At 36.4% G+C, this 14,826-nt stretch overlaps 1 protein-coding gene across 1 annotated transcript; it reads left to right on the forward strand.

The window, feature by feature from the left end:
* Positions 1-11,466: 11,466 nt before the first annotated feature.
* LOC129953573 (uncharacterized protein K02A2.6-like) lies at positions 11,467-13,180 on the forward strand. The gene is made up of 3 exons (XM_056066816.1): positions 11,467-11,790; positions 11,984-12,118; positions 12,197-13,180. The coding sequence occupies exons 1-3, from the start codon at positions 11,467-11,469 to the stop codon at positions 13,178-13,180; spliced, it is 1,443 nt and encodes a 480-aa protein (XP_055922791.1).
* Positions 13,181-14,826: the final 1,646 nt, after the last annotated feature.

Below are 14,826 nucleotides of genomic sequence, written 5' to 3' on the forward strand. Positions count from 1 at the left end.
AATAAGGTTGTTTCACACATATTTTACCTACCTAACTAACCAAATAATAGGCGATCACTTACATCGGATACATGTCGTTCCTTTTTTTTTATCTTCAGATAATTTACTTTCCATCCTGGTTCCTCTAATATAAAACTAAAAAAAGAGGCTGGGATGCGACCCACGCTGCTAACTTCGAATCCCGTCTGTCGATTTGTCTTGCTTAAAAGTTTGTCTAAATGTACTGGTACTCAAATCAATTTTTACCAAATTTGCGTACTATTTTTTGTAGATTTTATTTTTGATGAAAAAACGGACTGTTGGATTTTTATATAAAAATTACGGAATATAGAAAACAATATTTTCTGTGAAAAAAAAATAAGTTTGGAGCCAATATTTTTAATTTTTGAAAAGCTATTTGAGTCGAAAGTAAATTTTTACCAAGTTTTAGCATTGTTTTTTTTTTTTAAAGTTTTATTTAAAAAAAAAAAACTTGCAATTCGATTTTTTTTTCAAAATTTTATCGTATGTTGAAAACAATATTTCTCATAAGATAAAATAAGTTTGAAGCCTTAATTTCAAGTTTTTGAAAAGATATTTGAATCGATATTCAATTTTTACCAACTTTGAGAAATGTTTTTTTGAGATTTTTATTTTTTATAAAAAAAATCTAAATTCAATTTTTCTCAACATTTTATCAGATGTCAAAAACATTATTCTTCGTTCCACAAAATTTTTTTGGAGATAAAATCATATTTTAGTCGTAAAATTTTGGAAGCGAAAAATTTTTTTTTAGTTTTTTTGATCTATAAAAAAACGTTAAATTGATTTTTTTCAAAGAATATACTTCTTTGATATCACGTTACAATATATTATATAAAATTTAATTCAAGTCTCTAGCGTTTTTGGTTTGTAAGATATTTAGCGTTGACCAAAATTTTCACCATTTTTCAAATTGCTATGGTAAAAAAAACACAAACGCAATTTTCTTGAGAGCTCTTTCTGCCTTATTATCTGTATAACAAAATTTATTTGAAATCGATATCTCTTCTGGTTCTTTAGCTATGAACGACGAAAAAAACGTCGCAACGTACGGACGCACGAACGTACGTACACACGCATCTTTCTAAAAATCTTTTATTTCGATTCTAGGAACCTTGGAACGTCGATAAATGTCAAAGTTTTCAATTTGACAAATCGGACCCATAATAACTTCCAATGGGAAGTTAAATATGAACAAATTTGTTGCAACGGGTAAACTATGGAGGCAATGGAGGTCTTCCATATTCGCAAAATGTAATATGGATACATTTTAATTTTCAAAGTAACGAAAAATTATTAAGCTAAAGTGAATCTTTCAGCATTACATCCTGTATTAATTTTTGTCATGTTGAAACAAATAGTAACGCTTAAAAAATCTTTTGTTGCTTATTTGCCAATAAACAAAATAACAATATATGTACATATGTATGAATCAACAACAAAATTTGACTTAAGTGCCGTTATTTTTTCGAATAATATCTATCTATTATAATAGCTAAAATAATTAAACGCATCTTTACAACAAATCTTAAAAAATAAAAGTACATTGTTTTGAAATGTATGGATGCATGTACATGTCTTTTTTTAGTTTTTCAACTTCGATCAGAAAAAAATTAAAATATTGGCGAATCATTCCGTAATTTTCAAAATAATTATCATTACCGTTTTTGTTTATAATTTTCTTCACGGTACAAGATTATTCACTACTCCAATACTTTAAATTAAGTCCCTTATTACGAGAAGCGAATTGAACATTCGGCTTTGAGCGAAGGTTTAAGAAATCCAATGTACAGACAAAATAAGATTGATGAATTTCGACGTTGTTAACATCTCTTTTTCCAAGAAATTCGGCTTTTGAAAGTCAATATTGAAATGTTATTCAAGAAAAGAGTGATTTCAAAAACGTTCGCTTTCAGTCGAACGTACAATTCGCTTCTCGTAAGAATTGTCTTAAATGTCAAACTGGAAGATAATTCTTGTTCGAAAACTTGAAAATGTTACCAAGTTTCCAAAATTGTTACTTTTTCTATGTTAAATAGAAATTTCTTGTTACCAACCATACCAACTATTTTGTGTTTTTATTTTTTGCCTCCTCCCGTCCCTCGCGTAGATGATGTAGTCAGAATTTCAAAATGTAAGTTATTGATATCTGATATTAAATTAAACTAATAAATTAAATTATAATAAAAATACGTAGGTCAATAACACAAAATAAGTTGAAAATGTATATGCAATGTATGAATGAGCATCATTTTCTGGCCAATGGGTATAAACCCAATTCCGTCCAATGAAAAAAAGTGAATTGTAATTTATGATTTTATTAATATTCGTTCTATTTACCTCCTCATATTAAATATCCGTAATAAAACCATTGCTTTATTTTCAACTTTCCCAGAAAGACTCAACTTTATCCACAAGGGACATAACTTTGTTCCTAAAAAGTGTTTTGTTTCCGAAACTATTTGGGATAATATACGTTTTGTGCAAAATCGAGTCAAAAATCGTTGCCTGTCTTAATACTTCCTGCAGATCTTATTATTGTAGGCACTAGTATATGCAGAACGACAACCATCTGACAAGTTAATTGTTTTGAGAATCTCTTAAAAGTCTTCCTTGGAAACTCAAAAACGTTAAACAAATCTATAACTGTTGAAATTAGTTTACAATAATAAGTAAGAAGGATTACTTATGTAGATTTTTATGAGTGACTTTAAGTCATTTCAAATTAAAAAAAAAGTGAGTTTGCTTTTGTCAACTGATTAACGGCTGAAACAAATCCGTATATCGTATTTTGTGCAGTGTTAGTGTTTAGTGACAGAAGAAGAACCCGAACTGCTACAAAACAAGCTAATTACCGGTCTAATCGTGCTACACAAGAACGTGAAGACCAAATTGAACGTGAAATTATTCAGATATCACACACGCGTGAAGCGCGGTCGCGACATTCAACTAATGACCGCTCATTTTTGAATCGAGCTGCTTTCAGTTACGATGTGTCCATTGACTACAGTGACTACCAATGTGTTGTTATTGGTTCTATGAACTCGGTTTGCTCACACTGTAAGGCATTGAAATAAACGGTGATTTTTTAAGAGCTTGAGAACTTTAAAAAAAAAAACGCATACAATTTGCAAAATCTCATCGATTCTTTATTTAAAAACGTTAGATTGGCTTATGACATTTACTTTTTAAAGATAATTTCATTTAAATGTTGACCGCGGCTGCGTCTGAGGTGGTCCATTCGGAAAGTCCAATTTTGGGTAACTTTTTAGAGCATTTCGGCCGGAATAGCCCGAATTTCTTCGGAAATGTTGTCTTCCAAAGCTGGAATAGTTGCTGGCTTATTTGTGTAGACTTTAGACTTGACGTAGCCCCACAAAAAATAGTCTAAAGGCGTCAAATCGCATGATCTTGGTGGCCAACTTACCCGTCCATTCCTTGAGATGAATTGTTCTCCGAAGTTTTCCCTCAAAATGGCCATAGAATCGCGAGCTGTGTGGCATGTAGCGCCATCTTGTTGAAAATACATGTCAACCAAGTTCAGTTCTTCCAGTTTTTGCAACAAAAAGTTTGTTAGCATTGAACGATAGCGGTCGCCATTCACCGTAACGTTGCGTCCAACAGCATCTTTGAAAAAATACGGTCCAATGATTCCACCAGCGTACAAACCACACCAAACAGTGCATTTTTCGGGATGCATGGGCAGTTCTTGAACTGCTTCTGGTTGCTCTTCACTCCAAATGCGGCAATTTTGCTTATTTACGTAGCCATTCAACCAGAAATGAGCCTCATCGCTGAACAAAATTTGTCGATAAAAAAGCGGATTTTCTGCCAACTTTTCTAGGGCCCATTCACTGAAAATTCGACGTTGTGGCAGATCGTTCTGCTTTAGTTCTTGCACGGGCTGTATTTTATACGGTTTTACACCAAGATCTTTGCGTAAAATCTTCCATGTGGTCGAATAACACAAACCCAATTGCTGCGAACGGCGACGAATCGACATTTCACGGTCTTCAGCAACACTCTCAGAAACAGACGCAATATTCTCACTGTACGCATTCGTGTGGTTGGTTTAATGTCCAGTAAAGTAAACTGAGTGCGAAACTTGGTCACAATCGCATTAATTGTTTGCTCACTTGGTCGATTATGTAGACCATAAATCGGACGTAAAGCGCGAAACACATTTCGAACCGATCACTGATTTTGGTTATAAAATTCAATGATTTGCAAGCGTTGCTCGTTAGTAAGTCTATTCATGATAAAATGTCAAAGCATACTGAGCATCTTTCTCTTTGACACCATGTCTGAAATCCCGCGTGATCTGTCAAATACTAATGCATGAAAATCCTAACCTCAAAAAAATCACCCTTTACAAAAACGTAGAACCACCAGAGCCATTGTACTCATTGGTTTCAGAATAGACACAGATTCCATACACTTTTTGACACATATCCAACACTATTACAATTGCTTTCAAAAGATTTCATTTTGGGCAACAAATGTAGTTCGGGAAAATTTCATGACAACTTTCAAGGTATGTATTATAGCAGTTATTCATATTTTTTTAGCAACATTTTCTATCATCTAAGTTAAGATGTTTATTGATAGATATTAGTTACAACTAAATATATAATTTTTAAGATGAAATATTATTTAAGTTTGATCACTGACAATCCATTAATTTAAACCCCATTGCCTTTTTATTTTATTTTATAGTGTTTGGTACAAAAATATTTTTTTTTAATAGAATGGAAAATCCAAATATACAAATCAGTGAAGAAATTTACAATAAAGCATTGATTTTTTATGAGGACATGTTCTTGATAATGTAAAAAAAACTATTAATTGAATTAGGCCTGACCCAATGATGCTTTTAACCAAGCGTTGCATCGAGAAAAACTATATGATCTCAACACTTTAAAAGAATTAATTCAAACAAATCTTTCACTGTTGAATGAACAACAGAAGATACTTTTATGAAAGTAACAAATGATGAAACTGGAGGGATTTACTTCTTAGATGCACCTGGTGGTACAGGATTTTTTTTTTGATTTTATTAATATTAGTAACAATTCGCCCTTAAAATAAAATTGGACTTGCACTCGCTTCGTCGGGAATCGCAGCAACTTTGCTTGAAGGTGGTCGAACAGCCCATTCAGCACCTAATTTACCATTAAATATGCAAAGCGTTGAAACTCCAATGCAATGGGATAGATGTACGATGGTACAAAAAAACTCTTTGAAGGCTTTAGACAGAACCTTAAAAGATCTACGAAACTATAATTTCATATTTGGTGGTGCAATGATTTTATTAGCAGAAGATTTTCGTCAAACATTGCCAGTGATTCCACGATCAACGCCAGCTGATGAAATCAATGCATCTCTCAATGCAAAATGACCAATCTGGAATCCAAATTTCCTATAGACATGTTGACTGGATGCATTATCTTTCCTCAAAGTTTTTGTCAGTCAAGGCAACCAAAAGACGAACTTATTCAGGATGTGTTTCCAGATGTTTCTCAAAATTACACAAACCATGATTGTTTGAGCAAACGGGCTATATTGGCTGCAAAAAAACATTGATATAAATGAATTGAATTTCAAAATTCAAGAATAAATTTAGGCGAGTCGAGGATACATAAATCAGTTGATTTGGCTTATAACCAAGATGGTGTAGTCAATTATCCAACTGAAATTTTTAAACTCGCTGGATTTGCCAATATTGCCACCTCACAATTTGCAATTAAAGGTTGGATCAATATTTATAGTGTTGCGAAATATCAACCAACCGCGTCCTTGGAATGGTACACGGTTTGCGATAAACAAACTACTAAACAAAGTGATAGAAGCAACTATGTATACACAAAGGAAAGTATAAAGGAGAAGACGTTCTTATACCGCGCATCACAATGATTCCGAGTGGTGTGCCATTTGAGTTTAAACGACTACACTTTCCAGTGCGGCTTGCTTTTGCTATGACCTTGAACAAGTCCGAGGGATAATGATTGAGTATTTGTGGTATTAATCTAGAAACCCCATGTTTCTCACATGGTCAATTTTATGTTGCCTGTTCTCGTGTTGAAAAACCATCAGATTTGTTTGTCTATGCGTCAAGTCATCACAAAGCACTACAATGATAATAAAACTGATTTCTGTTAATAACAATGACTCACATGATTAACAATAAAGCCATTACTTACTTTTAATCGTTATATATGTTTTATTTAATTATTTTTTATTCACAACACCCTATCATCAGAGTGACGGTTCTGTTCAGGAGAATATTAAGCCACGACTATAAAAAACGTAGGAACAAAAAGTGCCACTTTAAAAATCTTTATGACAGGACGAAGTCTGTCGGGTCCGCTAGTCCATTTGTTTGAAAGATATTTTGAGTTACCCAACATTTTCACCTTTTTTTTAAATTCCAATGGTAATAACAACACCATTCACTCAATTTTTCAAGAGTCCTTTTGTGTCTGCTTTATTATCTGTATCACAAGATTTATTTAAAGTCGACATATCTACTGGTTTTTGAGATATGAACGTCCATACATCAATCTTAAGATAATTTATTCTAGGAACCTTAAAACTTTCGAGAAATGTCAACATTTTCAAGTCGACGAATCAAACCAATTACAATAACTTCCTTTGGAAAGTTAAAAATAATACCAAGACATTTCTATTCCAGTTAGGGTTTCGGATTGAATTTTACTTTTAGGTTAACTAAAATATAAAAATTGGTAGGGATGTATAAACTCAATGTAATGATTAAAGATAATTGTTAGTATCTTACATAAAGGGTGATTTTTTTGAGGTTAGGATTTTCATGCATTAGTATTTGACAGATAACGCTGGATTTCAGACATGGTGTCAAAGAGAAAGATGCTCAGTATGCTTTGACATTTCATCGTGAATAGACTTACTAACGAGCAACGCTTGCAAATCATTGAATTTTATTACCAAAATCAGTGTTCGGTTCGAAATGTGTTTCGCGCTTTACGTCCGATTTATGGTCTACATAATCGACCAAGTGAGCAAACAATTAATGCGATTGTGACCAAGTTTCGCACTCAGTTTACTTTATTGGACATTAAACCAACCACACGAATGCGTACAGTGCGTACAGAAGAGAATATTGCGTCTGTTTCTGAGAGTGTTGCTGAAGACCGTGAAATGTCGATTCGTCGCCGTTTGCAGCAATTGGGTTTGTGTTATTCGACCACATGGAAGATTTTACGCAAAGATCTTGGTGTAAAACCGTATAAAATACAGCTCGTGCAAGAATTGAAGCCGAACGATCTGCCACAACGTCGAATTTTCAGTGAATGGGCCCTAGAAAAGTTGGCAGAAAATCCACTTTTTTATCGACAAATTTTGTTCAGCGATGAGGCTCATTTCTGGTTGAATGGCTACGTAAATAAGCAAAATTGCCGCATTTGGAGTGAAGAGCAACCAGAAGCCGTTCAAGAACTGCCCATGCATCCCGAAGTGCACTGTTTGGTGTGGTTTGTACGCTGGTGGAATCATTGGACCGTATTTTTTCAAAGATGCTGTTGGACGCAACGTTACGGTGAATGGCGATCGCTATCGTTCAATGCTAAAAAACTTTTTGTTGCCAAAAATGGAAGAACTGAACTTGGTTGACATGTGGTTTCAACAAGATGGCGCTACATGCCACACAGCTCGCGATTCTATGGCCATTTTGAGGGAAAACTTCGGAGAACAATTCATCTCAAGGAATGGACCGGTAAGTTGGCCACCAAGATCATGTGATTTGACGCTTTTAGACTATTTCTTGTGGGGCTACGTCAAGTCTAAAGTCTACACAAATAAGCCAGCAACTATTCCAGCTTTGGAAGACAACATTTCCGAAGAAATTCGGGCTATTCCGGCCGAAATGCTCGAAAAAGTTACCCAAAATTGGACTTTCCGAATGGACCACCTAAGACGCAGCCGCGGTCAATATTTAAATGAAATTATCTTCAAAAAGTAAATGTCATGGACAAATCTAACGTTTCAAATAAAGAATCGATGAGATTTTGCAAATTTTATGCGTTTTTTTTTAAGTTCTCATAGCTCTTAAAAAATCACCGTTTAGAATGTGATGGGTATGAAGGAACCATTAAGTTCAGGTTAGAAGACTTCATGAGTTACAATACTACAGTGACAATTTTTTGGTTTTCAGAACCTGAAAATGTTTCAAACGGCAACATATTATCAAACACCATTCTGCTTATTCTAAAAAAGACAATGAAAACCCTAATCTTCTACAAGAACCTGAGATTTAGAATTAATGTTGAACTCTGCAACAAAATTTTGTTTCCGCACGGGTACATTAAATTCATAGTATCAATGTCTAAATATCAGTCAATTATTAATTCCAAATTAGCAGTTCCCAATCTCAACCATGCAAAGTAAATTACCTTTCATCTTAACCACATACTCCATAGACAACTACCTTAATAAGGGTCATTTGGGCGTAAATACTTATCTCTATTTTGTTATATTTGCTTTTCCATTTGAATTGATCACAAAGCTTTCAAGCTCCCACCATCACAATCCCTCTTCAATATAATTAGGTGCTTATAAATTCACGATTTACGTTTATCCTCTCATTACTGATATCACATCCAAAATTTATACCACCAATATGTACTTAATGCACTTATTTCTATAAACATACAACTTATGCAAAATCTTACAAACATTAAATATTATTATTTACTATTAAATAATTATTTATGTACTAACCAAAAGATTTGAGTACATAGCTTCGATTAATAAAGGTTAAGTAATGAACTTAATATTATAATAACATTTACGTACATATATTAGATAATTACGGCCATGACCTACTTCGGTTAAGTAAGACAGTTAAGAGCATTGAAAGGTGTACTATTCACTGACTTGTGTAATGTTACAATAAAAGCATTGATATAAAATTAAATGGTGGAAAGTGAAATATCTCACAAAGCTATTTTTACTTACTTCTCAATCCATACAAATACCTGAGTGGGCAGGATATTTACAAAGCTAATCAAAATTCAAAGTATTCTATTTCCTCACTTATTCATATTCAATCCAAGGCCAGCGATATTAAATGTTGGATTTCTTCTGCAGGTAAAATATTGACATAACTTATAAATCTGGCAAAAACACTTAACATATAAAAAGATGTTGAATGAAAAATACAACAAATTGGCAAAGACAACAAATAAGTAAACCAATACCTTTTTGGTTATGCGAGGTTAAAGAAATGCTTATCCGCATATCCTGTGGTGGGGTGTGTCAATTTAAGACTTTTCTAATCTCCCAAAATTCAACACGCCAAAAAGTAAAAAAAGAAGGAAGCGGAAGGCTACGCAAAGCCACTGAAAAGAAATGACAGCATTCATATCCTGAATGCCTGCGTCCATTACGCAAACATTATTTTGAACGGAACGTGGTTTGTTTTTTTAATTCATTGACTCAGAGTCTCACCGATTCCAAAAAATATTTATGCTTTAGGTAAGTGATGCGGGCGTAGGACGTAGAAGATATCTGGAGTATAATATGCCCAGGATAGCCTTAGATCACTTAAATAGGTTTCACAAGTTACCCAGTTACCATCTGGAGAGCGAGACACACATAACCAGAACTTCTTCCGCATACCAATCGTACAAATCATTATACCTCGACTCTCAAGGAAGTCTATTTCCTTTCTTTATTTTGCGTCTTTCGTTTTCTTTTTATTTTTGTAAAATGCTTTGGTAGCATGCTCATCAGCCATTTTGTTGAATTAAGAACGGAAGATCCGCCAACAGAGAATGTGATGCATAGACAAGGAATATGTGTTTGAATACATAAGTTCAAAGATATTAGCACACATACCCTTTGCCGCCCGCTTGCTCGTTTGCTCACTAAGACTAAATGTCTTGCCTTTGGTTTTTTTTTTGTTTTTTTAAGGAAAAAGGAAACCCGCATGAAGACGTAACTTCAAGCTGACATGCTTTTAAGCAAATCTAATAATAACCCATCACATCGAAGTTGGAATATCTTTCAAGGCTGGGTGTGAATTACTCTAAAAAGCTATGCGATACGGTTCGCCAGCTTGTGTTAGGATAAAGAACAAGATGAAGAATTAAGTTGGTTTTAGCTTTGAAAATTATTTAATGCGGGAAGGAAACTTTTCAAAGCTATGGTAATGTCTGTAGAAGCTTAATAAACCTAAACCATTTAGATATTTAAGTTGCAAATTAAAATGTCACATTCTGATATTTAAATTCTTTGTTAAAATCAAAAGTATTTTATTTTAAATTAAAAACCAATTGAACTGGAAAGCAATTCCTTAGAGGTCTTATGAGTCATAAGCTGTTATTTGTTCATATCCTCAATCACCTTAAGGTTGTGTTTCTTATTTTTATATTTGCAAATAACTTTTTGTCAACAACCCACGAATTGAGGACAATGGAATTTGGATATGAACATGGAATGTAAGGTCCCTTAACAGACCACGTGCAGCCGAAGAATTACCGGAGGCCCTGGACTGCTATAAAGCAGACATCACCGCCATCCAGGAAATACGATGGGATGGGCCGGGAAAAATTGCGACATTTACTATGGTGACTGCTGCCGAGAAAACCAACACCGATTATTTGATCGCGCCTTTGTCATTGGAACCAGACCGAGGCAACAAGTCTTGAGCTATATTTGTAGGTGCATCGACGAGCGTCTCATGACCATCCCCATCAAGGCTAGATTCGGCAACATTAGCCTAATATGCGCACACTTCCCCACAGAAGAGAAAGATGACAACAACACGGATATGTTTTTTGAGCTCTTAAAGAAAACATATGAGCAGTGTCCTAGCTATGCTATTAAAAAATTCCTGGGCGATTTTAATGCCAAGCTAGGAAGGGAAGACATCTTTGGTGGAATAATTGGAAAAATAGCCTGTACGACAACACTTCCGACAACGAATTCAGGCTCATAGATTTTGCTTCGGGGCGAAACTTCATTGTAGCTGTGTCGGAAGACATTGGCAACACCTACAACTACAATACAATATTATATTATTTCTATGTACATAGGTATATAAGTCACACCATATTAACAGCATATTTTGTCAGTTATGAAATGCCAATAAATACAATAATTTCTGATGAGCAAGATTATTCTTGTCAAGCAGTTAACCAGAAAAACACATGGTGGCAGCGGTGCTTTTTTTTTGTTTTAATCGCAACTAAAATCTTTTTTTTTGTTCGCCTTCTACTTTGATTAATTTTTTTTCTCTATCCCTGTCTGTAGAGAAGAAGAAAAAAATTATTGATAATGCTACCCACAGCAGGAGGAGCATCACCAGCTATTCCAACTTTTAGACAATTTCAGGTTCAGTGCACCTAGTCCTTTACATTTTCGACGCCTTCGGAGTGGCCAAACTGGAGAAGACGCTTTGAAAGATTTATGCGGGCATCTGGGTTGAGCGGCAAAACAGATGAAGAACAAGTCAACACCTTCATATACATCATTGGAAGCCAGGCAGAAGACATTCTACTTTCCTTTGGATTAACCGATGGTGACTCGAAGAAGTTTTTATTGGTTATGGAGTTTGACAATTATTTTGTTATCCGCCGTAATGTCATTTATGAACGCGCCATGTTCAATTCAAGGAAACAAGAAGAAGGTGAGCCGGTTGACACATTTATCACTTCGCTTTATGCATTGGCCGAACACTGCAATTTCGGTGCACTACATGATGAACTAATACGTGACCGCATTGTAGTTGGGGTGAGAGACCACAAGCTACGATCGACATTCAAAAACAAGTTCCAGTAACAGTAAACGTCAAGAGATTCGTGCATGGCGATGCAGGTGGTGCGCAGGTAAGACCAGACACAAGAAGAATGACTGTCCAGCTAAAGGTGAAATCTGTAACAACTGCAACAAACAAGGTCATTTCGCCCGTGCTTGTCTCGCAAAGAAAACAGTTAAGCAAGTTATAACCGAACCAGACAACAATGCGGCAAACTTTCTCGGAGCTGTGTCAGCCAATGTAACATTCAACGATGCCAAAAATAGCAGCAAAAGATGGTCAGCTGAGGTAGCTGTGAATGAAGTAATCATCACGTGAAAGTTGGATCCTGGAGCTGACGTTACAACAATCCCATTTGACATTTTTCAACAAAAATTAAAGATGAATTCACTCCTTCCTGTGGACCAAGTGTTTTGCGGTCCAAGTAAAAATAAACTTCAAACAAAGGGTATGTTCCGAGGTGAGTTAGTCTATTTACAGGAGCGAAAGTTTGAGACAATCTATGTTGTAAACGGCTTGGCACAGCCTCTTTTGAGTCTATTAGCTTGCGAATACCTTGGGCTAGTCAGACGCATCAACCACGTGGAAAATCAAACAAAATTGCAACCTACACAAGAGTTCGCCAAACTTTTCAGTGGACTGGGTACAATAAACGAGCCATACGACATCAAACTGGAAGATGATGCCGTTCCATTCGCTATTCACACACCTAGGCGCGTGCCAATTCCGCTTCTAAGTAATCTGAAGAAGCAATTGGACGACATGGTGCTTCAAGGTGTGATCGAACCGGTAGATAAGCCAACCGACTGGTGCGCTCCGATGGTCATCACTTCTAAGAAGAATGGAGACATCCGCGTCTGCGTTGAACTGACACGGCTCAATAAATTCGTTAAAAGGGAGCGTCATCCTATGCCTTCTGTCGAGCACACCCTAGGACAGCTGACAGGAGCAAAAATTTTCAGCAAGCTAGATGCCAATAGTGGGTTTTGGCAAATAAAACTCACCGAAGAGTCAAAACTACTAACTACATTCATCACACCCTTCGGGAGGTTTTGTTACAACCGTCTTCCATTCGGTATAACTTCTGCTCCACAACACTATCAGAAGAGAATGTCCAGCATAGTCCGAGGGTTGGAAGGAATCCTTTGTCAAATGGACGATATTCTTGTGTGGGGCAGCTCAGTTAACGAACACGACAAAAGACTTCGTCTAGTACTACAGCTTCTTCAAATCTCAGGGGTCACACTCAATGATGCTAAATGTCAGTTTGGGGTTCAACGCATCAAGTTCCTCGTGCACATTCTCGATGAAGATGGCGTGCACACAGATGGCGATCGTATTATAGCTATCATCAACATGGAATGACCGAAAAACGTGCATGAAGTTCGCATTCTGATTGGACATGTTAATTATCTTGGAAAATTTATACCAAGACTATCGGACGTACTGCAACCTCTCAACGAACTGCTCAAGAAGGAACGAACATTCACTTGGGGGTTAACGCAGGAGAGGGCGTTCGAGGAAGTAAAGAAAATCCTGACCAGCGAACCCTTGCTTGCAATATATGACAGCAACAAAGAGACTGTCATTTCAGCTGACAGTTCGTCATATGGTATCGGTGCAGTCATTCGTCAACGGCAACTCGATGGTAAGTTAAAACCAATCTCTTATGCTTCCAGGACACTGACCGAGTGCGAGAAGCGCTACGCCCAAATCGAGAAAGAGGGTTTGGCTCTTACGTGGGCTTGTGAGGGATCCAGGATTTTGTTATTGGCATACGGTTTCATCTGGAGACCGACCACAAACCGCTTGTGCCAATCTTCACAATAAAGAATCTGGACGATTTAACACCATGACTACAGCGTTTGAGAATAAGAATGATGCGCTACGATTTCTCAATCTTTTACACTCCAGGTAGAGGCCGCCAGCCTTTGCATGTGAAAGATAGCGAAAACAAGCTTCAAGAAGAAATTTTCGCACACTTAAACTTGGTGATCGCTCACATTCCTGCATCTGATTTGAAAATAGAAGAAATCTGGACCGAACAGCAGCGCGATTTAACTCTTAGCAAAATCGCCTCCTATACATTGAATGGGTGGCCAGAAAAAAACAAACTACCCAATATTTTGCAACCGTACTTTGCAGTTGAGACGAAATTGCCAACGAGAACGGTTTGCTTATGCGTGGCTGCCGTCTCATCATGCCTGCATCGATGCGACAAGACATTCTCGGAAGATTTCATGCTGGCCATCAAGGAATAACAAAGTGTCGAGCAAGAGCTAGTGAATCTGTCTGGTGGCCAGGCCTTTCTACAGACATTGCTGAGATGATCAGCAGATGCAGTGTTTGCATCCAAGAAACAAAAGGAATTACAAAAAAATGAATGCCATCGGACTTTCCAACACGTCCATGGCAAAAGGTAGCTATGGATCTTTTCAAATGCCAAGGGCGCTGGTACTTGATCATTTCTGATTTCTTTTATAGATTTTTCGAGGTAGCGTTACTCGAAAGATTGACGGCTGGTGTGGTCATTAACCATTGCAAATCGATCTTTGCACGCTTTGGAGTACCCGAACTGGTGAGAAGTGACAACGGAACCAGTTCACACCTCAGAGTTCTCCAAATTTGCAAGGGATTATGGATTTCATCATGTCACATCCAGTCCCCACTTTCCACAAAGCAACGGATTCATAGAGGCTGCAGTAAAAATTGCCAAACTACAGCTCAAGAAAAACGCCGATCCATACAAAGCTTTGTTGGATAATCGTGCAAGCCCTTTATCCAACGGCTACAGCCCAGCAGAACTTTTGATGGGCCGCCGCATCAGATCAACACTACCTATGGTTCCAAAACGCTACGAGTCAAAAACAGTCGATTACAATGACTTAAAAAGAAAGGAGGATGATAGAATAGAAAAACAAACACTAAACTTTAACAACAGACATCGTGCCGTGCAGAAGCATGATCTTATTCCCGGAGAATTAGTTTGGGTACGAGATAAACGAGTGTGG

Source organism: Eupeodes corollae, unplaced genomic scaffold (assembly GCF_945859685.1).
Source record: "Eupeodes corollae unplaced genomic scaffold, idEupCoro1.1 scaffold_512, whole genome shotgun sequence".
Taxonomy (NCBI): domain Eukaryota; kingdom Metazoa; phylum Arthropoda; class Insecta; order Diptera; family Syrphidae; genus Eupeodes; species Eupeodes corollae.

Bases quoted from the DNA above. Each gene is read 5' to 3' on its own strand.
- LOC129953573 (XM_056066816.1), top strand. From the start codon at position 11,467: ATGCGGGCATCTGGGTTGAGCGGCAAAACAGATGAAGAACAAGTCAAC. The intron at 11,791-11,983 runs GTGAGAGACCAC...TGTCTCGCAAAG, and splicing joins GTGACCGCATTGTAGTTGGG to AAAACAGTTAAGCAAGTTAT. The intron at 12,119-12,196 runs GTAATCATCACG...CAAAAATTAAAG, and splicing joins CTGAGGTAGCTGTGAATGAA to ATGAATTCACTCCTTCCTGT.